This window comes from Anomalospiza imberbis, chromosome 1 (assembly GCF_031753505.1).
Source record: "Anomalospiza imberbis isolate Cuckoo-Finch-1a 21T00152 chromosome 1, ASM3175350v1, whole genome shotgun sequence".
NCBI classification, from domain to species: domain Eukaryota; kingdom Metazoa; phylum Chordata; class Aves; order Passeriformes; family Viduidae; genus Anomalospiza; species Anomalospiza imberbis.
The window spans coordinates 130,666,234-130,693,914 of NC_089681.1; the positions used below are offsets into that span (position 1 = coordinate 130,666,234).

Below are 27,681 nucleotides of genomic sequence, written 5' to 3' on the forward strand. Positions count from 1 at the left end.
TCAAATGAAGGATTCTGGAAGATGTCCCCCCACAAGGATTTCTCATGACCAACATTTACAATCTCATTTTTCCACAATATATCTTACTTTTGTATGTAAGACTAAAGCGGAATAAAAATCTCCACTCCAAAAATATAAAAGTCAGGCATTAGCTTTCCATCTAGATATGGAATGTCCCAGTAACATTTTGCTTGTCCTAATCTATCAATATGCCTAATAAGGTCACTCAGTGATTGGGACAAGCATGGTGGAACTGGACCCACTGATACCAGCTCCCAAAGATCCACAGGCTGAGGCTTCATTTACAGACACTGAGTGCTTCTGCTGTGGGAGGAGAGAGGGGAATGAGGCTCCTGATGCTGCAGCATGTTGTGTACTAACTGAAAGAGTAGGAGACCTAGTTTTGCTTAATGAGCTTTCTTCAAATCTAAGAATTTTCAGGTTTTGTTTAAAAATTTCAACAACATACCTTTATTGATGGCATCCTTAACAAAAAATAGATCGTCTTTGATGTGAGAACTGCAGTCATCTCCTCCCCAGAATCGGTCACAGACGCATTTTATTTCATTGCTACAAACCTGCAGTCAAAAGTGTAGCTCAGAAAAAAAATCAGATTATTCATCCATTCCCGTAATTAATAACTCAAGTATAGGTACAGTGATAAAGCCATGATTTTACTGCTCACAAAATTTTGCTAAATAATTTTTAATATATAGCAATTTTTAATTTATGTTAGGTATAAATGCATTAAATGTGCTATTATATTTTATATAAATAAATGTAATGTTTATTCAGTACATACTTCAACATAATCTGTATTTAATAGAAGCATTTATAATTGCTTAGGGAGACTGACCTTAATGACTTTTTTCCTTCAAATTATGATGAAGTGCATGATTTCAGATAAATAAGGGAGTTTTAATGCAGTGTACAAGACAAAAGACATTATGAGAGAACAACTTCCTTGATCCCAGCTCAGTCACAGGGCCTTGGACGTTGTGTCAAACTGTGCGAGGGACAAAGGGGCTCGCCAGGGCCACAGTAAAGCCACAGACTGCACACCAAGCAGAGAAACTAGCCAAGAGCCAACTCTCTGCCCTCTTTTCCAGAGTAAAGGAACTCTCAGCCCACAAAATCCAACATCATCAACAACTTCATGAATCTTCTTGGCTATTTATGCAATAAAGAGGGAATTTAAAAAACAGGTCTCTGGAAGAACAGAGACCCAAGTTTCTCAGTTCATAAAACCTCTGTATTTATTCTCCAGCACGTTGCTGAAGGAAATACCAATCAAGTTAGCAAAAGTGAGCAAAATCATTGATTGATAAAACTCTGTAAAACTAATACTTACTATGACTCATTATTTAAGATGCCTGGACTGGAATGCATTATATTTACTTATGTGCCTCTTTCCCTTTTCCTTTTCAAAAACTTCTCCAGTTTTATGACTTCTAGTCAAACTGCTTGCTTCCTGAAAGGTCCAGCTAGTAGACTACACAAGGCCAGGTACTCAGCAAAACCAGCAAAAAGCGCTAAAGAGTAGAAGAACATACACCGTGTCCTGAGCAAATCTGGCTGTCGGTAGTGCCTGGGCAGGTGCTGAAGTTGAAGGCCTCGGTGGGGAGGCAGCGATGGTCGAGGCACACCATGTCCGGCCCACACGGTGTCCCATTCTCCACGTAGCCCAGGTCCGTGTCCTCATCAAGCTTCACATGGCCACCACTGCAAGACAATCAAGAGAAGGGACTGCTTGAGAAACTGCGCCCAGGGCTGCTGCCTGTATTTCTGTGCTACACAATGCCCAGGACCAGGTAAGAGTAAGTATTGCTTCAGTGAGCTCACTGGGCCTAACACGAAACAAACCAAAACCGTGTATCTACATCAAACAAATGAAATCATGACCACAAGGACCATTTCTCCTGTGAAACAGCTTGAGTTAGACAAAATTCAGTTTACTTATTTAGGACATCATTTGGTCTTACAGTTGTGTGAAGCTATCAAAATATATCACATCTATAATTAGAATTCAGCTACAATATAGCAATGAATTAGGCTACCAGTTAACTTTGGCAGCACAGGCATATGTCTTAAGTATTCTGGGTACATGAAGTACTTCACAAATATTAAAGAATGTAAAATCACAGGGCCTGAGAAGAGCATTATGTCTCTACAGGCAAAACTAACTACTGAGGGGACTGCGAAACTGCCCCACAGGCACTTAATTTTCTGAAGCTTAACAAAGGTTGAACTGAACTAATGGTTATGTGTTAATAGGAAAAAAAAATGAATGGAAACAGTTTTTCTCCACTTAGGAATGAGAAAGCTGCTTTTTCATGCAAGATGGATATTGGTTGTTCTGTTTTCAGGATTTCCAATTACCTGCAATTGTAGATTTTTCCGTAGTGCAAGATTGATGTTGTGATTTCACCATCAAGTTCTCCAAGTCTGGGCACGCTGGATATATTGGAGCACAGAAGGTATCCACATAGCACATCCCTGCATTGAAAGAATAAACAGATGCTCATAAAAAAAAAAATTCAATGAAAATTGACAATCAAAAATATGATCACTTGCTTGGTAACCATTTTGTTATTCCCTGCTTTTCTCCCACTGACAATAACTCCCATAAATGATGCTGTTTCCCAAGAAAATTCTTCCCTTGGAAGTTAGATTGGGAAAACTCTATTTTTATAACACATTATCAAAAATACCCTGGGTAATAACAAGCAGGGAGCTGTCAAGAACAAACCACATCAAACTGATTTAATGATCTATTAAGATACAGTAACTGGTCCACAGAGGAGCAACAATAGATACTAGTTCTAAATACACTCTCATAGGACACATAAGTAAGGGAACTATAGACACCAAGTTTAATTCAACTGCTGAAGGGACTTCACTACTCATGTGTGCAGACTTTTGCACTGACAGAATAGTAGGGTCTAACATCTCCCATATTACTGAATATTTTTTACTTATGAATTTGTAATGGAGCAGAAGTAAGGTTAGCAAATCTGCGTTTAAAAAGTGGGAAAGAGCATTAGTTCACCTGTAGGCAGAACTAGAAATCAAATGTCATGGGCAGAATGGAGAAATCTGAAAAAAGAGTTTGATAAGGTCTGGTGAAAGGTTCAGAAATTGGCAGAAATAATCAACTGCATATATGCACAATGTGAAAAAATGCTTTAGGCAGCGACTTGCAGGAATATACTTGGAAAGTTACAATACCATGAAAAGTGAACAAAACATAGCAATGCAATGGCACAGCATAAAATGTGAACACCACACTAAGATGTGAAACCAAAGGCTTCTCTCCTCTGCACTGCTAACCCTCACTGAGTTCTAGGACCACTTTTGGCCCAAGCTCTCCCAAGCTCAGATGGTGCTCTCTTGTCAGGGATCATCTCTACTTGGCATCCTACTCCCTCCAGGACTTCTTGCACAAAGGTCTGCAGAAGAAGGCCAGAAATCTGATCCATAGAGAGGCTTTTTGAGTCTCTTCATGCCAACTTAAGAACTGGATCAGGGGTAAGAACCTCATTCTAGTAGCTTTCTAAATGGATCAACTTACTGTTTATTGCACTGTATCCAAGAGTCCTTGTCTCTTCCACAGTTTCCTTTCTCAGTCCCCTCAATATTCAGCTTCTCATAGCAGTACCTGTCAGCAGCCGTCACTTCTAAAAACAGAAACAAATCTCTTCTAAGGTGATGACTTTGAAAAGCCACGTTATGAGAAATGGGGATACACAATCAAAGCAAGCAGAGCTTCCCAGTTAGTGAACTGACACACCATGATATGTAGGTGGCCCATGAAACTCTGCACAGTGCTCTTCTCAGTTAAAAGCTTTATGATGCTACCACTGGACTTTTGTTAAATTTTGTTCAGATTGATGAGAGTTTATTGGTCAAAAATGTCCCCACTAAAATAAACTAATGAACATGAGTACAGGCTTTCTAGATGGTTATTAATGAGAACTAAAGTTTCTGATTCCAGAACAAACACCAGTAAGTCAACCAACACTAGAGAAAGAGCTGGAAAAGAGGATGGAAAGACAAAATGATGGGTGAAAGAAAGGGAGAGACATACTGTTCTAGATGTTTTCAATGGTTATCAGTATGTCTCTTCCATAATTTTTCTTAGCTAAGATAGTCTTTCAAGTCACATGTATTACAACCAACTTAGAAACAGAAACATCCACTTACTTTCACCCCAGATATATTTACATTGCCGGTCCCTGGTTTTACATCTTCCTCCAAAGCAAATACCCTAGAGAGAAAGAAAAAAAAAACACAGAAAATATTTAAAATTACTTGATTTTCCAAAATATGTATTTCTATAATAGACAGATTAGTCACACACTTTATATTGAGGTAAAGAATATGTGATTCTATCTTATTTTCATTAAAAATATGACTAGCATCCAAAACTCATTAATGTTAGCAGAACTATCCCAGGGGACTTCCAAAGATCCTAAAACAAAATCCATACAAAGCAATCTATAATAGCAGAAAGAATGTAAAACAAACTGAAGTCCTAATTACCTGTCTGTTATCACATGAATATCCATCCATTTTATGGATATTAGGAGAACACTATAGAAAGAGAAAAAAATTAACAGATCATAGATCAGAAAACATGAAAGAAAAGTATACAACAAAAGTCATATGAAAAATCATTTCAGTATCATTCTGCTTTTTTTCAGCATCAACAGATTTAACACAATTTTTATACAGCATACTTTACAAAACATTCATAGTGATTTTGAGATTATAGGTGGGGTTCTTTTGTTTCATGAATAGAAGACAAAAAAATCACCTGGCTAGAATTTCCTGTGCAGTTCTCTGCAATATCACAATCATTCACTGCTTCTCGACACAAAACTCCTTTAGGTTCAAACTGAAAAAAGAAAGCATAGAAAATTAGTGTCTTAGTTTCTCCATATCTTGTCTTAAATGCAAAGCTTCCTTACAGTTTTATCTAAAATAAAAAATGGGAAGTATTCACATACTGACTGAAGTGGGAAGATTCTCTTTTCCCTAGTGAGTATGCTGCACCACTCAAGCCATTTACTGGTGCAAGTGGTACCACTCTCTGAGGCACCCCCTCCCAAGGGCACGGATTGTGGGGCCAAACAGGAGAAGTCTCTCCTGGGACAGAGGAGCCCTGGGGGTGTCCAAACCCGTACCGCAGTGGCTGGCAGCGTTATTCATTTTTCCACTTTTCTCCAAGGAAGTATTTCTCCCGAACCTGCTGGGGGAGGGGCCAATTGAATCAGCTTTCTAGAGGAACCCCTTCAGAGGTTCTCTTCCAAATTTGCCCTAAACCAGGACAATTATCCTACCAGGTCACTGTGCTTTTTTGTGACTATTTTACTCTTCTTTACAGAACAGAAAAAGTAACCCTGATCTTCTCTCTAGGGATGAAGAACACCACAGAGCTCTACGTATAAACACTTTGGTTATTTTAATCCTCCATTGTTGTTGCAGAACAGGAACTATTAATAAATGCACTGAATTCTGTACAGTTTGACACCATTTTCTAAGGGACTGGATATTTAACAATGAAAAGTGTACCAGTAACCTAATACAGACATTTTGGCTAAAGAATTATGTTCTAAGTCTCAAGACCTGGAAAAGAAGGAAGACATCTCATTTGAGGCAATTTTTAGTGTTTGTGGTCATAGACATATTACAGACTCCTTATTTTTCCTCAAAGTTTTCTTAAGACTGTGATACCCAATTCATTTTGCAGGCCTGTGATTCTTTTCTTTTTTTTTTTTTTTTTTTTTTTTTTTGGATCTACATGCACATACATTTTTGGGGGGACAACTGCTAACTCCAAGCTGGTGTGAACGGGCACACATTAGTGGAAGAGCTAGACTATGGTACTTTCTCAGCTCTCAGCTTCTTTTTTCTATCAGTCACTGGAAAAATGCAGACAGACACAAATGGTGTCAGAGACACTACAGGATTCTGGGATGTATAATGACCATGTATTGCTTGCAACCCCTCCTTCACTCCTGCTTTCAGGCAGGATATTACAGGGGAAAATAACCCCAAGTTTGGGAGCTATTACATAGAGTCTTTTGAGTTGTTCTGATAAACACAGTAGTAAAATTCTACTTTTCTGTTCATTCACTCACCCTTGCCATTCTGAAATGAGAAAATCCTTCTCTCATTTGCAAAAAAATAAGATAGGTATACAAAAGCTTTGTTTTGTTCTGATAGTCTTCAATATGGTGCCTATGTGACTTGGACTCTTGAGCAAAATTCACCCACACTGGCAATCTGCTGATTTTTAAAATTATTATTATATTTTGAAAGGGAATGTGCCTAGGGAAATGTGATCTGTTCCAGCATAATCTGTGCTTTTTCTTTTTTTAACATCAGGATGAGCACAAAGTCAAGAATATGATCCACAGTTATTATTAATGATCCTCCTAAGGGAATGAAACCCTCATATGTGCAGAGACAAAGATAAAAATATCACACATAGTATCACACATATCACACTGGTACATTAATACTAATTATCTTTATTACTAAACAAGTACAAACAACTATTTGAAGTCATATTTAACAGGGCTCCCTTACAGCCATGATCTGGTTAAACTTCCTTTTACTATTTACTGATGTATCAAGAATAACATACAGTTTACATGGGGCTTGATTCCCTTTGCTCAATGGGATTTCAGTCAGTCCAAACATAAAGAGACACAGGCAGACCAAACTGAAACTGAAGTCAGGTGTCTTTTAGATGAATCCTTCTGACTAATTCTGCTGGCTGCGCTTTTGTGTTTTTGACTCTATCCTTCCCCCAGACACTGTGTGGTGTGATTTTCCCATTCAGTCTCATGGGGCAAATCCAGAGCAACATATATGGCACTGAGAGTGGCACCTGGATAAGGATGTGCATGTTCACAGAATGACAGAATGGTTGGGGCTGGGAGAGACCTTAAAGATCATCTAGCTACAGCACCACTGCCATGGGCAGGAACACCTTCCACTAGCTCAAAGATCCATCCAACTTGGCTTTGATCACTTCCAGGGATGGGGCATCCACAGCTTCTCTAGGCAACTTATTCCAGTGCCTCACCATCCTCATAGTGAAAAAACAAGGACATCTAATGAAACCTTTATGGTTAATTTATTCTTTGAGCAAGGATGTCTAATGAGATCTCATAGAACTTCAACCTGATTCAAATTTTTCTGAAACTGGAAGGATTCAATTTACCTCTGCATTTGATGACAGTCCCTGCCCCAAAAAGCCAAGCCTAAAAGACAGAGTACAGCCTCATAAAAACCAGATTTCAGCCAGTTTTAAAAGGTAAGCTTTCAGAAGAGTAATCACAAGGTCTGCAAGGGAAAGCACAAGTGCTGTAGGCACCTGGATGCATTCCCACCAGGCTGCTACAGTGAAGGTCACTGCACTTACCCGGCACTTCCGACAGCAGAGCCCGTTGCTGCACTGGGAGCCCGCGGTCAGGGTGCAGGTATTGCAGCACTCTCCTCCTTCACTGGCACACTCCTGGGAACACACACACACACAGAGAACAGAACACATGGGAAAAGCACATGAACTCCAAGCTTTTATTACTGCTCATCTTAGCACACTACCTGAATGGAATTTTTTTATTCCTTTAGGCACCTAGAGGCAGAAAAAGGGATGTACTTATGGAGCATGAAACTGCTGCTTCCTGTACAAGATAGAAAATAATTAATCTAACTTCATATTGTCGTTAAATACTAACATCTTAGCACTGATGAGTGTTTCCATCTAGAAAAATGCTTTCTTTTATGCCTTTGAAGGTCTGATTCTGCACAGGCAGCTATTACTATGAATCCTTGGGCACACGACCTTCACCCTGCTTGTCTTCCTCCACTTATCATTGACAGCAGCAATGTGCAGTACCAACTCTTAGACAAAGCTAGTTGCTAATTTAAAGTACATTGCACTTACCGCTATTGTCCCACAGTCACATTCCTCTCCATCTTCCACAAAGCCATTGCCACATTCTGGAGGATCAAGAAGCTGCATGGAAATTCAGAAATCAAAGGGCGTGTTTCTTTTAAGGGAATCATTGTCATATTTGCTCTGTGCAACATGGTTTTTAAGCTAGCTCTCCAAATGCATTAACTGAAAAACAGTTCCCACAACTCAGGGAGACGAGTGACACAACACAAGTGAGACATATAGAGAATGAACACTCCTGAAAATTAATACAGCAATGCTGCCGAGTCACATGGTATCTTCTGTGCATAGGTGTCAGCTTTACAGTAAATTCTGTTTGAGCAGAAGTTACAATGAAAAACAAAAGGTATGACAATAAAGGAAAAAATTTAAAGATATGATAATTTCATTATCTTCACAGTGGTTGCAATTGCTGTTGTTCTGGAGTTCAAGTGACAAGGACTGAAAGGTTAAAGCCTGCACTGTAAGTTCAGAAGTAATAGCCATAAAAAGAGTCCTTTTATGTGGCTCAGAAATGCTTGGAAAGGAGAAATGCTCAGTTTCTTTATCAGTTTTTGTTGCAGTTGGATTTTTCTTTCCATTTTCCTCTACCACAGTTGGGAACTTTGGCAGTTTTCTGTAAGTATGTATCACACACAGGCAGATGTGCAGAAGTATTGCTGATGAGCCTTCCTCCCCTTCCTTTCAGCCTTCCCACTGGACTCTAACTTAAAAGATCAAAATCTTTATATTTGTATGCCATAACCTCTTCTAAGGGATACTGGCATTCTGTTCTTTCCAGTTTAACTTCTGTCTTCCTAAAACTTTTAAAGGTAGTTCTTCTAAAAGAAAATAATTTTTTTTCCCTTTGGACATAAGAAAACATAATAGTAGCTTTTATTACATAAATGAGACGGCATTTAAGTGTGTCATCAGACTAAAATTTTGCATCTCAGCCTTCAAGTTCTCCAATTAAACTAGGACCATTCCAAAAATCACTCTGCTCCTGTGCCTTCTGCACAAGTGCATCGTATATGGTGTAGAGCATTTCTCACTGGCTGCTGCCTTTCTGTCAGGAGCCCACAGGATGGAGCATCACCACACGTACCTCACTGTGCCACAAACCACAGCCTGGCACAGGCTGATGTGTTATTGTTACATTCCCTATTGAAATGGAAATCTGACTGCAGTATGCAATGCATATGTAGCATTTAACATAAAATGTAGGCAAGCCTTCAGAACTATTAAAGAGTTGTTAAAACTGCTTGTTTCCTATGTATTTTTCCAGAAAGCATAACTTCTTTAATATCTCTTGGTGTGCTGCACAGCAGAGACAAAGAGACAGCAGTAACAGAGAATTCTGCCTTGAAATATTGGGCCAATTTGCTGCAGTACATAGGGACAGGTAAAACGAAATTGAAGAAAAAGCCAAACATTAAAAGCAAATTGGATAACCTTTCCCCAAAGTCATATCATTCATCCATTCATTTGAAAAGAGCATATGTTCAATCTGCTCCAGGAGCCATTGATGTGATGTTTGGGATTATAGCTGATCTAAGAGTGGAGCACTGCCAAACACTTCACCTTGTCACATCAGCTTTCCTTTATCTCATAATGCTTGAAAAACAAAAAAAAAGTTTGTGTCTCACTACCCTTGCTAGGAAACACCTTTGACAGCATTGTTAATTAGACAGATATCCATTGACAAAACCTTTAAACCAACCCAAACCACAATGCATAAAAGAGACTAAATCACCCTGGCTTCCACACCTAACTCACATTTCTGCATGTCATCAAAAAAAAACAAAAAAAAAAAAAAAAACAAAAAAAAAAACCTAACGTGCTGCCAAACTAAATTGAAAGGAGAGTAATTGGGTTTTTTCCCAACTGATGGATGTGTAAATGAACATAATCACTAAAGTAAAACTAAGTAAGACACATTACACTATATAAACAACACACTTGGCAAGTTAATACATCTACCAGTATTTCTCCACCTTTAATGGGAGGGAAAAAAGCAAACTTCTAAATCTTAGGTACATTTTAAAGAAGAAATTTTACATCTTATTAATGAATTACAGTGCTTTCTCTCAATTTTTAATAATATACTCTTTCATCAAAAGGGACTTTTAAGAGATAAGCAGGCTCAGCTTGTTCATATTTATGTTTTCTCTTTCCTTCTTTAAGTTTTATTGAAATTCTGTGGTTATCAGAAGATGCAGTTTTTCTCACGTTCACCAGAAGGAACATGCATCACTCCTGAATTGACTTTCTTCTCTTTTACATCTGTGACCCCTTCAGTTACCAGGTAAGTCTTTTTTCCACACTGGACTCTCTTTCTGCCTTAGCCTCTCTTCCTTTGCTTGTTGAAAGACAGCCATTAAATACAGGTTAACATTAATTATATATAGAAAAGAGTCAAGATCATTATCCTGCTGGCTTTATATTTTAACACATGCTTCAGTAAATGGAGCAGGAATATACCGAAAATGCTGCAAATCCTGCATTGCAGACCTGTTGTAAATACAAAATTGTATTGTATTCACAATATTCAGAACGAATTGTGTGAGGGATGATTCTCGATCAGAGGCTGTGGATACTCTAATGGACATGAAACCACTTTATTAGCAATTTATTTAGAAGTAATTTCCAAACTACTATGAACTAAAACAATCTACTTACACCCATATGTTACCAGAATAGTTAGAACTTAAAGAGAACCAGAACTATCAAAACTACAGGGTTTTTTTTTTCAACATTATAATTTTCAGCTTTTTTGGTTTTATCAAAATCAGCAATAGAATAGAAATCATATTAAACATTAATGTAATGCTTACTTTGGTTGGTTTATTGAAAAGGCAGGCTCCACCCCCATTGTTTAAAAATTCGTGATACTCTTCAATATCACATTCAGAGAACTTGCTTGGAAGATAGTACCTAACAGAATAAGGTAGAAGGATTAGTTTCTCTGGTGCTTTTTACACTGTATTTTCTTTTTTTTTTTTTTTTTTTGAAACAGAAGAAATATAACATTATACTTCAGAAAAAGAATGAAAACATGCTGTTCAGAATCAGAGTGACTGTTTGTAGGTCTATCTGACTATTCTATTTCTATTTGAAAATCCTTCCAGTAAATAACAAGGAAATTTCAACAGTGACACAAAGCTCATGGAATGTGAGAAGTCTAGAATATTTCACTAAATTTTTACAAGCCAAACAGCACAAATCTGATTACAGTGTGTAGTTCTCACAAGTATGATTTGTTCCACTAACAGGCCTGATCTCAGAAATACATTTATTTCCTCCATACAAACTGCAGGAGAGAAAGACAGCTTATCGTTTGTTTCTCTCTTAGAGGAAATGGTTCCCCTGACCCACAGAATTTTTATATAATAGAGTTATGCCATTTTAAACATGCTTCTAGCAAATACCACCTAACATTTCAGCTTCCCTCTGTCATGTGTCCCACTCAGTAAATTTCAACTGAGTACAGAGTGCCCCTGAGGCACTGTGCCCCACCTAAAAACAATGTGATGCAGAGAATTTTTGCATGGGTCCTTTTCACAGGTAGATAACTTTTCCTAAGGCAACTGCAGTGATCTTTATACTTAGGTCCATAGTCATGAAAGTACTTATGCTTCAAGGAGATTTTGGAGTCTCAAGGCTTTCCTCTATCAGCTCACCACTGGATATAAAAAAAAATAGCCAAAGTGCTATCCTGCACTGCTGGGAGAGATAGCTTCCAAAACATAATTGGCTTTTTTCCATCTGTAATGCTCATCAATTTGGTTTAAACACTACAGAGGCTGTGGATTTCACCAAAGTTCAGCAATAAGCTAGGTAAATACAAGGCTTTTTCATGTACCAAATTATGTGAAAGGTTTGAACTTCAGATAAAGAATGTAAAGGCCTTGACATGGGAATTTATAACTTTTATAAGAATCAAAAATGCCTCTCAGAATGGCTTTTTAACTTACCAAAAAACAGAAAAATCCTACCAGGTATGTTTTTGGGTATTCTAAGATGAAAAGGGCACACATTCACACTTTCAAAGAGGTTTGAATGAGACATACTTCTTTGCTCAAAATTTTTCTGATCACAAAGCTATTGTGAAAATTTGTGGATCCATTCGAAATTAACTAAAAACTGAGCCCTGTCTATATCTAAAACTAGAATACAATGTAATTCTTATCTAAAACTAGACTACAATGTAATTCATATGCATGATAAAAGACCTGTAATAAAAAGGCCTGAAATAAAAGGCCTGTAATAAAAAGTATTAGTGTCTGAATATACTTTGGAAAGCATCAAATTTCATTCAGCAGCAAAAATTTGCTGATTGACCAGTTATTATGTTACAATCTCCCCAGTGACACTACACATGGGTATGAACATACTCAGCCTCCAATGGGGGCAGTTTTTATAACAATATCACACAAACTGTGCAAGAAAAAGTGATAGAGATAGATGAAAGATTCCAACAATAACACTGAAAATGAGACATGCCTCAGAAATTTGATTATAAGATTTCAAGAATTAGGGTGTGTCATTCTTTCTGCAACTCAATAGCAATCTTGCATGAGAAAATAAGCTATGTCTGCTTCTGCTTCTCTGCAATGACCTGGCTTGACTGTTGAGCCTTGTGCTTTCCAAATTAAATCAGCATTCACCAAAAATCCTCACATGCCCTTCTCATTAACTTACTTATTCTCACATTTCTTTAAAGGTGTCTCTGTATCGTATATACCTAATACTTTACTTTCTGAAAATTGAGTCATCAAAAACAATCTGCTGAGCCACAAAAGAGAAAACTTTTCACAACTTTCCTTTATGTCACTGTATGAAACACATGACTTATCTCCAGTGAAATGTCTTACCCCATATCTCCCATTATGCATCCAGACCACATGTCCTCACATTTACATTCACCTGCCCAAAAAAAAGAAAAGATAAAATAAAAAGTTACATCTTAAGTCTTGTGAGTCCAAAATAATGCAATTCTTATCAAAAAAAGCACACTGTACTCAATTCCATTTCATATTTCCAGACAAGTAGAAAAGAATAATTTGCTGGTTTATTGTACACTTTAGTTTAAGTGTATCAGTGCATCTTGCCAAAATTTTTAAAAACTCTACATGATTCTGTGCAATCCTGAGCTTTAAAAATGTCCTGTTTTTCTTTCCTTCTCTTAAAGGAAACTGCAGTGTTAGCCTTCTGCACTTGCAAATCATGAGTCAGCTTTCTTGTCTTCTCCTTTGTGATGATACTCATTTCCCACATTTTCAGAGTTAAAAAAAGAATCATTTTACTTTTCTATTTTTTTTAGTTCTCTTCTTCGACTATGGTAAGGTGATTTTGAAAATCTTCCCTTGGAAAACCCCAAACAGTAATTCAGACCAAAAAAAAAAAAAAAAAAGCATGGAATGATCAATGAACACAAGGTAGTACAGCAGGATCTATCAGCTTCTTCCTCAGCTCTTCCTCCCTCCCTTCTTTCCTCGCCTGCCTGCCTCCCTTCCCCATGCAACTTCCTTCTGCCCTGCCAGCTGGAATCACTTTGCTCTGGTCTCAATCCTCCTCTTTCAAAGCTGTGTCTTGCTTTAATTTCAGTAGAAACGCTTTCCACTTGAATGTTCCATATCTCCTCTTACTGTATACATGAACATCAGTTTATTGCTTCCATTTTAAAAGTACAATTAGAAAGGAAACAAAGCTCTGCATTCTCCTCTCTCCCTACCGAAACAGTGTCCTGACCCTCTCAGCCATAAATAAAGGGAGTCACCACTATTATAATTTCCACTTTTACCCTGCCCCTATATCCACTCAAAAATATGTTGCTGGAAAATGAATACTGAGCATGTCTGTAGGATAGAGCATCGGTCCTACACTTCTGAGTATTTTAAAAAATATATTAAATAATCTGCAAAAAACCCTTTAAATGCTGCTGTATCTCTGCATTATATATTGTCTTTACAATGCCTGAAAAAAATCCACTAATCAATAGAGTAATTTATCTTTTTAAATGTAGGCCACATAAGCACACAGAATCCAGTAAGTCCATACTCCAGTTCATTATCTAAATTGTTTCAAAACTGTATTTTTATTTTAATCCTATCAAGCTGGGACTTCATATAACATGGAAGGGGGAAGGCAAGGTACTTGTTGTGGGCACAGTGGTGGAGATTAAAGCATTGCAGGTAAACAGGCATAAACAAGGAGCTGAATACCAAGGTTACAGCAGAGAAGTGGGAGCAGCAGGGTACCAAATACTGGATATTTGGGTAATCTACAAAAGGAAATCGATAAAGGAAAACAGATAAAAAGTTGTATTGTTTGAGCTGTTCTATATACCAGTACTGAGGAGGCTCCTCATTATACCTTGATCTAATAATGTATATTCCCACCCTTGTGTCATAAGGTGACAGCCATTTGGTCTGTGGGTGGGACACCAGTCTCCCTGAAATGAATGGAAGTGGCAGGCACCTTTATGGTCTGTTTTGGATGAAATGGTGACACCAATGCCATCAGCAATTATAAGCAAGAGGATACTAGAGCAATCAAATAGAGGAAAATTAGTATGTCGGACCCTTCTCATGTTATTGCAAGAAATAAAAATATTTCAATATTATGAGAAACAGAAGGATAAAGTATATATCAGAAAGACACTGATAGGACACTGATAAGATCCTCCACTTTTTAAGATTTTTCTCTTGAGACAGAGTGAAAAAGCAAATAAAATTACCACTTAGAAGTTTTCTTCTGTCTGAGAAAATGCCAATGTTTTGGGCCAAGGTCTGTGCAAGGGTAACTGCCATTAAGTCTGGCTTTCCAAACTGAAAGAAACAAGCAAGGTAGGAAAAGTAATCAGTAACACACACGTATCTCAGATTCGAGTGAAGCTTTTCTCGTATCAAGGCAAAAAAATGCTAAATCAGATACACAGTATTAGAATTCTTAAGGGTAGCTAGATGAAAACTAAACACTGGCTTATAGACAAGATAAGTTAGAGAAAGTCTGCTTCTCTCTTGGCATTGTGGCTGGAAATATGAATGACAGGATATTGTAGAATTTGCTTAAAAGTGTATTTGAAGTGTATTGACTTTATTCACTCATCACTCTTCATTGAAGTGTCCCTTCTATAGAGCTGCAGTAAGAGTCTACATCAGGAAAAAAAAAAAAGCAAAATATTTTGAGGAACATGTCTGCACTGATAAATTCCCTGCAGATAAATTTCCCCCACTTTTTGCTCATACCAGTATCCCCACCTACCTCATTCACACCTCCGCCTTTAAGCAAGGAGCAGATTCCACCAGTGTGGGCTACACCACTTCGACTGCTCTGAAATCGACTCCCCCTTTGACAAAAACAAAAAGGAAAAGAAGTTTACCCTGCTCAGTCCACGAGTTTTGCACCTGCCTATTCCAGTATCTATCCCTCTGATTTCCAAATGAGAAGCTGGCATTTGCAAATGCTGGATGCCACCACTACACTGCAAATTATGCAAAATCAAATGGGAAAAACAGATAACCACTCACAAACATCACATGACAAGTTATCTCCAGAAAACTTATACCATCTTCCCTCCTCCTTTTCAGACTACCTAATATAAGAAGGGGACTACTTTGCCAAACCACATGGATCTGCCCAGCCTCTTGTTTCTTGACATTCTACTGCAGCAAGTGCTTTCTGCTGGCACATGCTCCAGGCAGAGTTCAGGAGAGGCCACCATGCTCCCAATGCAGGGGACTAGTGAAACAACGCGTGTCTAATTGGGCAGTGCTGATGTGGTAAAACTCAAGGGGAGATGCATTAGCAGAAGGTGCAGCGGTAGGTGAAAACTCCCTGGAACTACAGCCAATCTCATCCAAGGAACAGATGCGCTCTGAGCCTAAATCTAATCACCTCTTTGGTGCTGACCACATCAGCATGAATGACTGCCAGTTACTGGAGACAAAATTATTTTTCTCAGGTGAATGGAATAAAACATCAAGAAGGATCACAGTGGGCTAACTGTGCTAAAGGTGGAAGCTCATTTGCAACCCCTGTACCATCACACCAGCTACCCCCACCTCCCAACTTAGCTGTGTTTCACTCACAATTTCAGAAAGTGCTGTTTCTAAACAATCTATGAATGCAATGCCACAACAGCCATTGATGGTGGTGCTATGGATAGCACTGGAATTAGCATTACAGTGGTATCCAGAGTCCCAACCACAGGCCAAATTGGGCTCTCTTTTGCCCTAGTCACACATTCACAAAAACCAGACTTCCCCCTCAAAGACTTTACAATGTCACCAGAGAAGATTGACAAAGGATATGAGAAAACCTGATTCCCATTTAAGAGATGAAGATCTAAGACACAGAGAAACCAAAATCTGCAAGCACCATTTGCAGATCTTACTAGCTTTCTTTGAGGCAGAAATCAGTGGCAGTAATTAGGTATGTGCAAAAATTCTGAGGGTGGATACCCGGCTTGGGTATCCTGGAACCCTACTGAAGTCATGTGAAGTGAGGTGTTTAGGTTAAGTTTATTCTTACAGGCTCCTAAAACAGTCAGCAGAGAGAATAAAGTACTCCAACAGAGATATTCATATGGCATGTCATATGTGGATCAAAAATCTCAGCCATGTATCTCTCCTGTATTTTTGTAAATATATTTATTTACAAAATAAATATTTTGTAATCTTCTTATTTTCAAAACAAGATACTTAGAGAAAATAACATCTTCTCAGTTTAGCATACTTATAACTCAAATGTCTTGGGAGAACAAACTCTTTTGAGGATCTGAAACACTTCAGTAATCCTGCAGCATGCAGGTTATTCAACAAAGTAAAGCAGGCCATAGTGCACTTCAGCAGAAAACCTCATTGGTTTCAAAATCTGCTGAAGAAGTCAACCTCTGAGGTGGAACCATGCATGACTCTTCAGATAGCTACACTTGTGGAGTAGGTGGTTGCACAGAATAACAAAGGATTACAGCGCATGCAGCTCAGGCTTAGTATGTTAAAACTAAAGAGTCAAACCTCTAGTTTTCACTGGCAAGCAGTTTGTGCATTAATTTTTTTTCCCACCTCCCCATCCAAAACTTTATTTTCTGAATTATTGTGGTTTACACACACAACAGAAAGGAGATGCATCAGCCACTTGTGAGAAGCAACCCCCAAGGAAAGAAAAAACCCCAGTAATATAACATCACACAAGGTTACGTACGAAAAAAGGTGAACTGCGTCACTTTTCTCTCTGATAAAATCCCTCCTATATTTCATAAACTCACGTAGAGTCACCAAGGGGTTTTCAGATATGGTGAACTTGTTATCAGTAGCCCAGGTTTCCATGGCAACCAATACTATCCTCGTGTTAAGTTGCTCTTTATATATCTAGTACATTAACAAAATGAACAAATATATTATGTCAAATAGAACAAAGATGAGTTTTACCCCTTTTTTTTTAAGAGCTTGCATTTTTACATAAATAAATATTTCACTTATTCTAGCACACTTTGCATTCTTGCCTACACAGACAAAGGTACATAGAAGAAAAATGTGATTTTTGAAAAATTACTACATTCCAAATAGATCAAAGATTTGAATTTAATGGTTGGCTTTTATAACAGCCAACTCACCCAATGACACACAAGGGCCCTCTTATGTGGAATAATGATCTATAAAGCCATAATTTTTCATTGTTGTATACGTCTACAGGAGTATTTCAACTCATGCTGGCTGAATCACAAAAAAAGGGACACCCTTTCAATGCTGCATTAACACTCCACACCAAGTACTTGCAAGCATTTTCTTCTTCTAGTAATACTTTTTTTTTTTCTAATGCTTTGCTGTGCTGAGGTGCAAGAGCCAGCAGCTGGTTCGATTTAGCATTAAATATAATCCACATAGTTCACCTGTATGTCCCTATTTTAACTTATTTACTCAAGTGCACTTTTTCTGGAGAAATTTTAATGCATTAGATTTCAGGTTGTCTTTTGGGTTTAAAGTTGTCAAAACAGGGATCCTGTGCTAGAAATTGTCATATCTAAGGTGCTCTTTAAAACTCAGACTCAAGGGACCAATCCAGCAGGATACTTAAATGTTTAAAGCCACAAAATAAAACCCCTCTGATGCTTTATGTTAGACAAAGGCTCTATAGGTGAATGATTGTGGTTCTAGATGAAAATTTGTAATCTTCACATACATTACTTTGTTATACCATGAACTGATAACTTCTGCATCTATCATCAGGAGAATCTTATGACTCATCTCACATGTAAAAGAACATATAGTTGAGTGATACTTACCAAATCAGCCATGTTCACAACTGATTTGGCATAGCTGTTGGTATGGCCGACTGACAAGCGGTGCTTTTTACACTGTGAAACAAGCACAGACCAGTGACAGGTACAGATTTCAGAAAAACAACATCCAATTCCAAAACACCATGAAGTAAAAAGCAATTATATCAACAATAAAGCCCCTGTACGAGGTTTTGTCTCTTGTACTGAGTGTAATGTTAATAACTAATAGTAGAAAATTGCTCAGAAATGCACATTACTGATTTACTTTACAACAGCTGTTGTGAGGATGTATGAATTCCTCTTTAGAAAGTACCCTAGAATCTTTACTGGAAAATTACATAAGAACAGGAACATTCTGTTAGTCTCTTCTGTTGCCATCATTATTGTTGGCAATTTTAAAATTAATCACAAAAGCCAATGCAGAAATTAGCAACAAAAATTTCCATAGCTGAGACTCCTTAAGATCTGTTATCCCAGAAGTGCCTGCATCCGTGTTTTAATCTATCAGACTCCCTTTTTTTTTCAATTTTCTCTTTTAAGCTGTTTTCTGGTTTTCTTCTTGTAGAGTTGCACACTCTATGAAGCCATAGTAACTGGTTCAAACCACTTTAGCAACCAGACTCCAATGGCACCTTTACTGAAATTTGTAACGCAGTGTTATAAAATGGCACTAGAAACAGTTGTCTAGGTACTCCTATTTCCAGAAAAAAAAAAAACAATTATGAATGAGCATAAAAAATCACAGGTATCTCAGAAGAATTTAAGACAAAGTGTACAAGATTTTCAGAAATGTTTTGCCATCTTGTGCCCCATGATGCTTGATTTTGGAATGAAAATTGTCCATATTTTCTGGAAGTTAGGATCTGTTAGTGGGCAAGAAGTTTCCCAGAACTAGGGCATAGGACAGGCATCCTTTCAAGCAGGAATGGGGGGAAAAAACACCAAAAACAAGGAAGTTAAGCCCACAGAAAATGATATTTCCTTCTCACAGGAGGAAATTATTTGGTTTCTTTGATCACTGGCACTCATCTCAGAGAATAAACTCCTAACTGGACTGACTCTTGCAGTAGCTGTGATTAGACAAAATTAGGAAATATTCTCCTAGAAGAAAATCAGCCTGAACAGATAGGATCCCAAGGGAAATGTTGTGGTTTCAGGTCTTCATGATCAAACACAGTTACACTGATTTAAGGAATTTTCATCCAATATTATTAATTTAATCCAAGAATTTATTCCTGTGTTCACCAGACTGAGCTGGTGGAGGATTATGCTGTCTAAGAACAGTGGCACACTTTTTGTACACTCTCATGTGTACACTCTCATGTCTCATGTCTATTTTTGCCAATTCAGCTATTGTGTGATAGAATTGCTCCACATTACAGAAGAAGTAGACAAGATTTATAGAAAAAAAATTTATTTTTAAGCCATAAGGGACCACAAAAACATCTAATGTCACCAGTTGGATCGGCACTACCAGGCTGAACTTTATCCAGTTACTTCAAGTGGAAATCCATTGTTTGTGTTTGAAGCTACCTTTGAAAACTGCAAGTGATGAAGAATTTGCCATTTCCTTTGATATTTCCTTCTTTAGATGATTAATAAATCATCTTCATTGACATAAACGTTCTTTTTCCCACTTGAATGAGTCTGGCTTTTCTTCAATACACTGTTATTATGTGTCTTTCCACTATGTTAAAAACCCCACTGTATTCTCCCAGAGAAAGTATAAAAGTTTAACAAAATCATTTTCTCTACATTGATTAGGACGTATCAAAAAAATCTGGTCACTGTTAATCTCCCCATTCTCAACAGCTGCTGCACAACTGAAATAACTGCACTATGGATAGCTGAGTGCCTGTAACTAAGAGAAATGCTCAGGAAAGCCAGAAAGAAAATCATCAGCTTAAGTCACAGTGACTAGTTACTTTCTGACCTTTCTTTCTGATCCTCAGGCCTAGTTGCATTCTTGGTGAAATTAACTTGTCAAAATTCAAAACCAACTTCATCAATGGTAAATGAGACCATAATCTCTTCTATTAAGGACATACTGAATTTATTCCGGCCTTACAGTGTTCTTTATTGTTATGCCCTCTGGATAAATTAAGACAATTTGATACTAATTGTAAGATGTTGAAATGTGTCAGTCTTACCATTAGATGATCATTTACAATCATCAACTCAATGTATTTTGTTTCCTCTTCAACTTTACGTGGAATCTGACGAACCTATGGAGAGAATGTAACTCTTAAGAGTCTAACAATACAGAGAGAGTGTAACTGGTAACAAACGTCTGCACTTAGTGGCTTCCCCACTTTAATAAACAGGGAATGAAGTCTCTGTTTAGAATATTTATTTTGAAACAAAATAAAGTGAGGTAAAGTAGCTACTTGTCACTATCATAACATAAAAAATCTATAGGTTTAATTATGGGAGTTTCTGATAAAGCTATACTCAAAATGTGCAAGATTATTTTATCTACTTTTTCATTTGCCATGTAGCAGTATTTAAAAATTTTCTAACTCTTCAGGTAGGCAAGGTCCAAGAGAACCCATCAATGTTTAGCTTACATTAGATACCTCTTTTTGTATTAGTTGTATTGATATAGAGATCTCATGCCAAACCAGCAGGAGCAGCAGGACTCCATCTGGACAAATTAACTCAGTAGACATGAAACAAACTTGACGGCATGTTCCTTACAAACAAGCATATTGGCACATACCTGCCTTTTGCTTCTTTTGTGTCTTGGCCTTACAACAAAACTCTGTGATGTAGTATTCGTCTGCCAGAACTCTAAGCAGAAAACACAGACAAATACATGGAATATTTACAAAAATATAGCCCAGCAATTAGTGACCCTGATGCAACAAGACAGTAGTAAGGCACTCTTCAGCATTTCAGATGCAGCATCAACTCATTTGTTCAAGTTTCCAGCTAGAAGGGAGGCAAGACTACAGATGCTTCCCAGTAACAGGGCTCTTATTAAAAACTCTACTAGTGATAATCTGGGTCTGTTGAAACAGATGATCTGTGGGTGTCACGCTTCAGAAAGCACAGCAGATGTTCTATGCCAAAACTTCACCAATACTGGGCATGAAATATTATTAGCATAGAGCTTCCATGGAGTGAATCACATTTTCGGGAATTCAGCAGACATTCACAGAGCTCTTGCAATAGCTACCTAAATTAATAAGAGCATGGAAGGCAGAAATAATGCTTTAAGACGATTATATTCACAAAGCAAAATATGTCAGAGTTGGGAGAAACCTTACAAGATTTTGGCAATGCTCACTTACCAACACAATATTCCTCTCTGCTAATCCCTCTGTGTCTTTAACTTCTTAAATCTCCAATCATAAGCATCAAGGAGTTTATTCTTTTGCCAAATCCTTTCCACCAAATCTATTACTAACCCCCCATGGAAAAGGACACATCATAAATTAAGCAGAAGATAACACTTGCTCTCACCCTTTCAAATGTCCAAGAAGTAATTTTCCATCTTTATTTTAGATTCATAGTCCCTGCCTCTCTTTTCTTTATACAAAATTAAGCTCTTTTCTTATCTTGTATAAATGTGTTTGCTATTCGCATAACACCAAGAAGATCTTCTTGATTCATGAAAATTAAATGTTTACAGTTTCTAAGTTTGTAATAATGTCTTTCTCCTTTCACTGCTTTCCCTCTTTTGTGCTTTCCGCAGCTTTGGGCATCCTTTCAGTTTCAAGGAACTGAAAACTTATTTCAGTGTTCCAGGGATTTTACCAGTCATGCAGAGAAGTAAATAGTCCTACAGTGTTTATAGGACGCCTCTATAGTGCTACAGGATTGATGGAGCCGTATAAATTAAGGGACTTCCAGTTCACATATCTTCCAGTTCACATATCCAGTAAACAACTTCTGCTTGTTTTATAAATTCCTGACCAGTTCAGTTTTGCAGGTGAGACAGGCAAGTTTCTCACAGCTTCACTTCCTGCTGTACATTAATTGTATAATTTCTGCATAAGGCTCAAAAACAGGATTAAAAACCATGCCGATAGGAATTTGATAGGGCTGCCATATCAGCAAAATCTTAAAACACAAAGCTGAGTTGCCCATCTGACAAGACATTGCCAGGCCTAAGTGTTAATCTTAACCAGGAGTGGCAAATTACTAATAAGACAAACCAGGAAAACAAAGCATGACTAACTGGTATTGTCTTGGGTAAATTAGGGACTATACTGTCATTTTGGTATGTGAGGTTTGTAGATATCTTTTCATGGAGCAACCTGGACAATCACAGGCTCTCTGCTTAAAAATGTTTTCATGGTTGCACCAGTGCACTTGAGGACTTTAGAAAAAAGACCAAGGATGAATTAAATTACACCCAAGCTTCTTATTTATTGATTAAAGACTTGCAGACTTTTGAGCTTGAACAATGATGAGAAACTAAATCTTGAAAACCTTTTTACAATGTTTTTTATTATGCTTTATGTATGTTAATTAGTTTAGACACAATTAGTTTAGACACACAACTGGATCTCAACCTGTCATTTTTGATCTTATAACATGCTTAATGAAACTAGTAAAAATAACACTTTTCAATCAATAAAATAATAATTTATAGTATGTACATAGGGTCTCAGATAACTTTACTAGCAAATGTGATTATTTTACTCACAATCAGAAGTCAATCATCTCTAAGGGAAATGATGCAGCCATTACCATTAACACATTAACACACATTAACACTGCCTTATAACTCACAAGATGGATAAATGCACACAGGTTGCATTTCCAGCCAAGGACCCTCAGGCAAAAGAACATGACCAGCAAAATCACAGGGAATGTTGACAGTTGAGTGAGCCTAGCAGATATTTTGATGGGAATATATTACCTCAAAAAAATTTAATGAAGATTCACAAAATCATAGAATCATCTTGATTGGAAAAGATTGCTAAAATCAAGTCCAACTGTAAATCTAATACTGCCAAGTCCCACTAAATCACGTTCCTAAGTGTTGTATCTACATATTTTTCATGTGATCCCAAAATAAAAGGACATCTGTTATGTATTATTTGAAAAACAGCACCTTTGATAACATATTGTTATCTAAAACCATGCCAGGGCATTGTAGATCTCAACAGAGAGTGTGAGAAAAAACACAGTCTTGTAAACACAAAGTCAAATGCTCTAAGTGTGCCAAGTCATCTGTCCAAGCTTCCTTATTTAAAATCCTCATTATTTCTCAGACCATTGCAAAGTACAGTATAATAAATTCTTTTCTGCAACAGCTTGTGGGTTTTTTTCAATACACAGGGAGCAAAAGAATGTATAAAGTATATTGCTATTTAACCATGATAGAATAGTGTGTGCTTTTGCTATCACTGATACTAAATAATCCCTACCACTTGAATTTTTTCCCTTTCTAACACCAGTATTGGAGCTGGTGATCTATCCAGTTCAATCCTAAAGCAGTGGAAAGGCTGAGTGGAAATCTTACCTTACACACACACTCTTCTAACGATAAGAGAAAAATCTTGGCTTCACGCAAAATCTCATTAGGCCAGTCAAATTGATAAATTATGAGAGTAGCTAAGATGATATATGCTAGCACAGTGCTTGCTACTGCTAATAGTAATTTTGTTGTAGTACTTTAAAAAAAAACAATCACAACAATCCTATTAGCAATTAACTGCAAATGCTAACTAAAGACAAAAAAGTCAAGTCGACAGCAGTCTGACCTCTTCAGACTGGCTGGGAAGAAGTAGAGATACTGGTGGAGCTCTCATCCTTCACTGGAGCTGTGATTATGCATGGAGGATGACTTACAGCGAGATAAATTGAATAATCACAGACAAAGAAAAATGGTGAATGTTCTAATGAGGCTATAATAGTATACCTGTGCTGTAATTTTCACTACAAACATTACAAACACCTTGTCAAACAACTTTACAAAAACAAGTATGGGCATGTGGGAGAGTAGACTGTGAATTAAGTCTATTTCTCCATACATGGGACCCTAAACATAGAGTGATGGAAGATTAGCACCCTGTACCTCTCATCTACATTACAAATACTTGCATAACTGAGAAGACTAGGACTCTGCAACCAATTTCCTTTCTAACTTTTCTACCATCCTGTGATTCTAATTCAATCTAGATGGCAACATGTCCCATTACATCACATGCTGGCCTTTGTACAGCAAAGACAGCAACTATTTATTTGTTATCTGTAATAAAATTAAAACTGTACAAGCATATCTGGATTTTTGTGGGAAAACAAATAAACAAAACAAGACCGTGAAACCCTAGTTTGACAGTTTTTTGAAAATCAAGAAGCTTTGGTGGAGGTGAAAATGGGGCATTTACTTGCAATTAATCCCTTTTCATAATTTTAAAAGCAGAAAACAATTTCATTCCACAATCTTGAAAACATAAAATTCACTATTAGGAAATCTTATAAAACAGCTTATAGATAGTAAGTACCAACACTAGCAGTGTCTTAGCTTAACAACCTAAGGTAGAAGATTTATTTTAAACTCAGCATTGGTTGCATTATTTCCAATCTTTTGAGTTATATGTCCACAAGAAAAGGGGATAAATGACGCACTCTATTATTTGACCCTATGTTCAATAAATTGCTCTCATTACACTATCATCTCTGCAAGCACAGGTAGCAAGCATGGTATGTGTGTAAGGTGCAGGTACACAGGAAGCTTTGTGACACAGAAGTTAATGCCTTGCACAAAAGTCATGAGCCTTTTGTGCTCATGTCCCTCCATCCCAACTTTGCCTCTACCTTACCTGGGCAATCATCATCCCAGGACAGGAGGCACCAAGCAGGGACACTGTTTTTGTTTGGATTCAGACAGATTCTTTCTTCAAAACTGAAATTAAGGCAACCCAGGTAGTAATTTCCTTTTTTTTTTTTTTTCTTTTCTCATTAGCTCCCCAAATGATTCTACTTTGCTTAACAACTGGCAAACCTGCACAAACTGTGCTCCAGGGATGGACCCATCTGTGTGCAGTACTCAGCACCCTAGAGATCTCAGATCCAAATGTTACCATAGGACAAATAGTTTGTAACAAGATAACAAAACATCTGCAACTCTCCTGAAGAAATCAGACTAGAGGTGGTTTCTACCAAAATGTCAGTGTCTATGAAGGACAGCTACGTTTATCTAGGATATACATTGTAGGGCAGGAAAACATCTGTAAAACTGGGAAATCCTTGACAGAATGGGGATATGTCACAACTACTGCAATTTTAGAGTCAATCAACAAGCCAACCTCTCAGATGAAAACCCATTTTTTTTTTAAAAATCTTTTCTCCCTCCACATACAATATGGGCATTCATCACTACAAGCACCTGAAACCACTTCTGCCTCCAAATTCACATGCACTGAAATGCACGGCCCTCATCATGGCCAGTACTGTGAAAGAGGCTGATCAGACTGGAGATCAGGGTCACTGAACAGAAACTACAATGGGCAGCTTCTTGTCTCCCAGACTCATGCTCACTCCATAGTACTCACCCTGTGTCCCAAAACAAGAAAAACTCATGAAGAGTTATCAACCACCATCAGTGTGGTGTTTATTTTCATCACCTCTGGGCTACCTGAGTCCTTTCCTCTCTACAACTACCAGGACATAATCCAGCCCACAGACCACATGACCTGTTAAGAGAAACGCATATCACAACCTGAAGGTCTAGGAAAGGTTTCATTCATTGGATTCAGGGTTTTTTTATCATTTCAGATTCTTTTCCTGTGCTTTCACTGTTTCAAAATGGGGTTTTTTTCAGTGTTTTTTTATTTATTTGGGTAAAAGAGAGTATATATAACAAAACAATATACTCTCAGAAGATGATCTATCAAATACAATCAACAAATTTGGCCTTAGACTAAAACACTCAAGTCATGAATACTAAAAAATCATACCAGATGGCAGGTCGACTGAAGGAAATTCAAACAACTTGGATTTGTAAACAGAGTGGAAATGGAAGTCATCCTGAAATAGTAAATAATTTCCCATATTACATCAGGAAAAATTAATCCATCTCGTAAGCATTAAACAGACAATTCCAATTTTTACCCAACACATACCCCAGAGAACATGCAAGTTGCAAGGCACTTCACATTCTTCTTTTCCCAACTGCAATGTGATGGCTTATGCCACATTTAACCACCTTTTATATCTGAGTACCTCAAACACAGTGGCTGAGCACACAGAGCTAGGCCTAAATTAGGCTCCCAGAGCTGCACAGGGAGTGTCAATGAAAGTCCCAGGAGCTGTTGAACTGGAATCAAGGATGAACCAGGAGGACAGTGATATAATAAACCCAGAGCAGTGCCAGGGAAGGGGACTGGGCACTCACAGGCTCCAAGGGACCCTCCTCTAGTGCTGCAGCTCTCTGCAGCCAAGAGCTACAGACCACACACATATAGACACATCACTGTCTAATTTTTGCAGGTCTGCTTTTGTCTGTGAAGATGGAGTCTCACATTCAAGGTAAACGAGTTGGGAATGAGAAGATGACCCTTTGGTCCCACGGCCTTATGCCTACCCTGTACCCATGGATGACTGTACTCAAAAAACACAGCAGGGCTACTGTAAGTTCTACTTACATCTGAAGTGTAGTTTTCATCTGGTTCAATAAGGTAAGTATGATTTCCGTCATAGAACATCCCACTGTCAAGAGCAGGAAATGTAAATACAGATTTAATAAATAAACACTAGTGCAACATGGAAGTAACTTCTTAAAGTTAATATACTTTGAAAAATTAAATATTTGAGAAAGGAAGAGTTTAAAATGGCTTCAGGAACTGAATGCAATTCTGGATCAATCTTTTTGTTTCTTCACTTTAGAAAGAAAGTTTTTCTCCTGTGGTGAAACAGACTTCTTTCTCCCACAAACCTTCTCTACAATGCATATAAACACAAAATGGACTAATTTAACCAACTGAAAATCCAGTCCAAAGCCCCCACTCCCATGCAGGAGATATCTACCTGCAACAGATAAATAAGGGATCTGTCTTTAGGAACACATATTTGGAACACATGCATAGCTTTCCCCAAATAAAAATGGTATTGAATTGAATTGAATTATCCTTAGGTTGTAATGTGTCTTTTATTAAGTCTTTCCTTAGTATTTCATTCAAAGAAAGTGTTGATACAAATATTATATATCTGTAAGAGCAGAAAAACTAATGTTATTTCTTATATCAATACATTCTGATCTCCAACCAAACCAGAATATTTTAAGTAATTTTGCCTTTACTGCAGTGGCATACACACACACCTGGGATTAGGCTGTATCAGCATGTCCTTTTCAAAGGGCCTCTACTAAGGTGTTTAAGCTTGGCCCTAAATATGAGTTGTAAGTTCAAATTTGGCACATAGCACACAACAACAACAGCATGAACATGAGATTATTTATTTACTTACCATACCGTTAAAAACACCC

General features: G+C 37.6%; 1 protein-coding gene and 1 long non-coding RNA gene across 18 annotated transcripts in view; one reads left to right on the forward strand and one right to left on the reverse strand.

The window, feature by feature from the left end:
* Positions 1 to 27,681, reverse strand: part of ADAM22 (ADAM metallopeptidase domain 22) — a 129,348-nt gene that overhangs the window by 27,420 nt on the left and 74,247 nt on the right. For all 17 annotated transcript variants that reach the window (XM_068211725.1, XM_068211665.1, XM_068211703.1 and 14 more), the window contains exons 6-24: positions 26,843 to 26,906; positions 26,156 to 26,225; positions 20,959 to 21,029; positions 20,390 to 20,464; positions 18,243 to 18,314; positions 17,162 to 17,328; positions 15,221 to 15,305; positions 14,694 to 14,784; positions 12,829 to 12,880; positions 10,789 to 10,888; positions 7,961 to 8,032; positions 7,436 to 7,528; positions 4,817 to 4,897; positions 4,543 to 4,593; positions 4,204 to 4,267; positions 3,572 to 3,677; positions 2,380 to 2,496; positions 1,554 to 1,722; positions 470 to 578 (exon numbers count right to left, since the gene is read on the reverse strand). In XM_068211725.1, coding sequence (XP_068067826.1) covers positions 470 to 578; positions 1,554 to 1,722; positions 2,380 to 2,496; positions 3,572 to 3,677; positions 4,204 to 4,267; positions 4,543 to 4,593; positions 4,817 to 4,897; positions 7,436 to 7,528; positions 7,961 to 8,032; positions 10,789 to 10,888; positions 12,829 to 12,880; positions 14,694 to 14,784; positions 15,221 to 15,305; positions 17,162 to 17,328; positions 18,243 to 18,314; positions 20,390 to 20,464; positions 20,959 to 21,029; positions 26,156 to 26,225; positions 26,843 to 26,906 — 1,709 coding nt within the window. The remainder of the gene's footprint in view (positions 1 to 469; positions 579 to 1,553; positions 1,723 to 2,379; positions 2,497 to 3,571; positions 3,678 to 4,203; positions 4,268 to 4,542; positions 4,594 to 4,816; positions 4,898 to 7,435; positions 7,529 to 7,960; positions 8,033 to 10,788; positions 10,889 to 12,828; positions 12,881 to 14,693; positions 14,785 to 15,220; positions 15,306 to 17,161; positions 17,329 to 18,242; positions 18,315 to 20,389; positions 20,465 to 20,958; positions 21,030 to 26,155; positions 26,226 to 26,842; positions 26,907 to 27,681) is intronic.
* Positions 1,552 to 5,530, forward strand: LOC137486470 (uncharacterized). The gene is made up of 4 exons (XR_011005741.1): positions 1,552 to 1,688; positions 2,367 to 2,477; positions 3,398 to 3,528; positions 5,387 to 5,530. It is a non-coding gene; the product is annotated as an uncharacterized lncRNA (long non-coding RNA).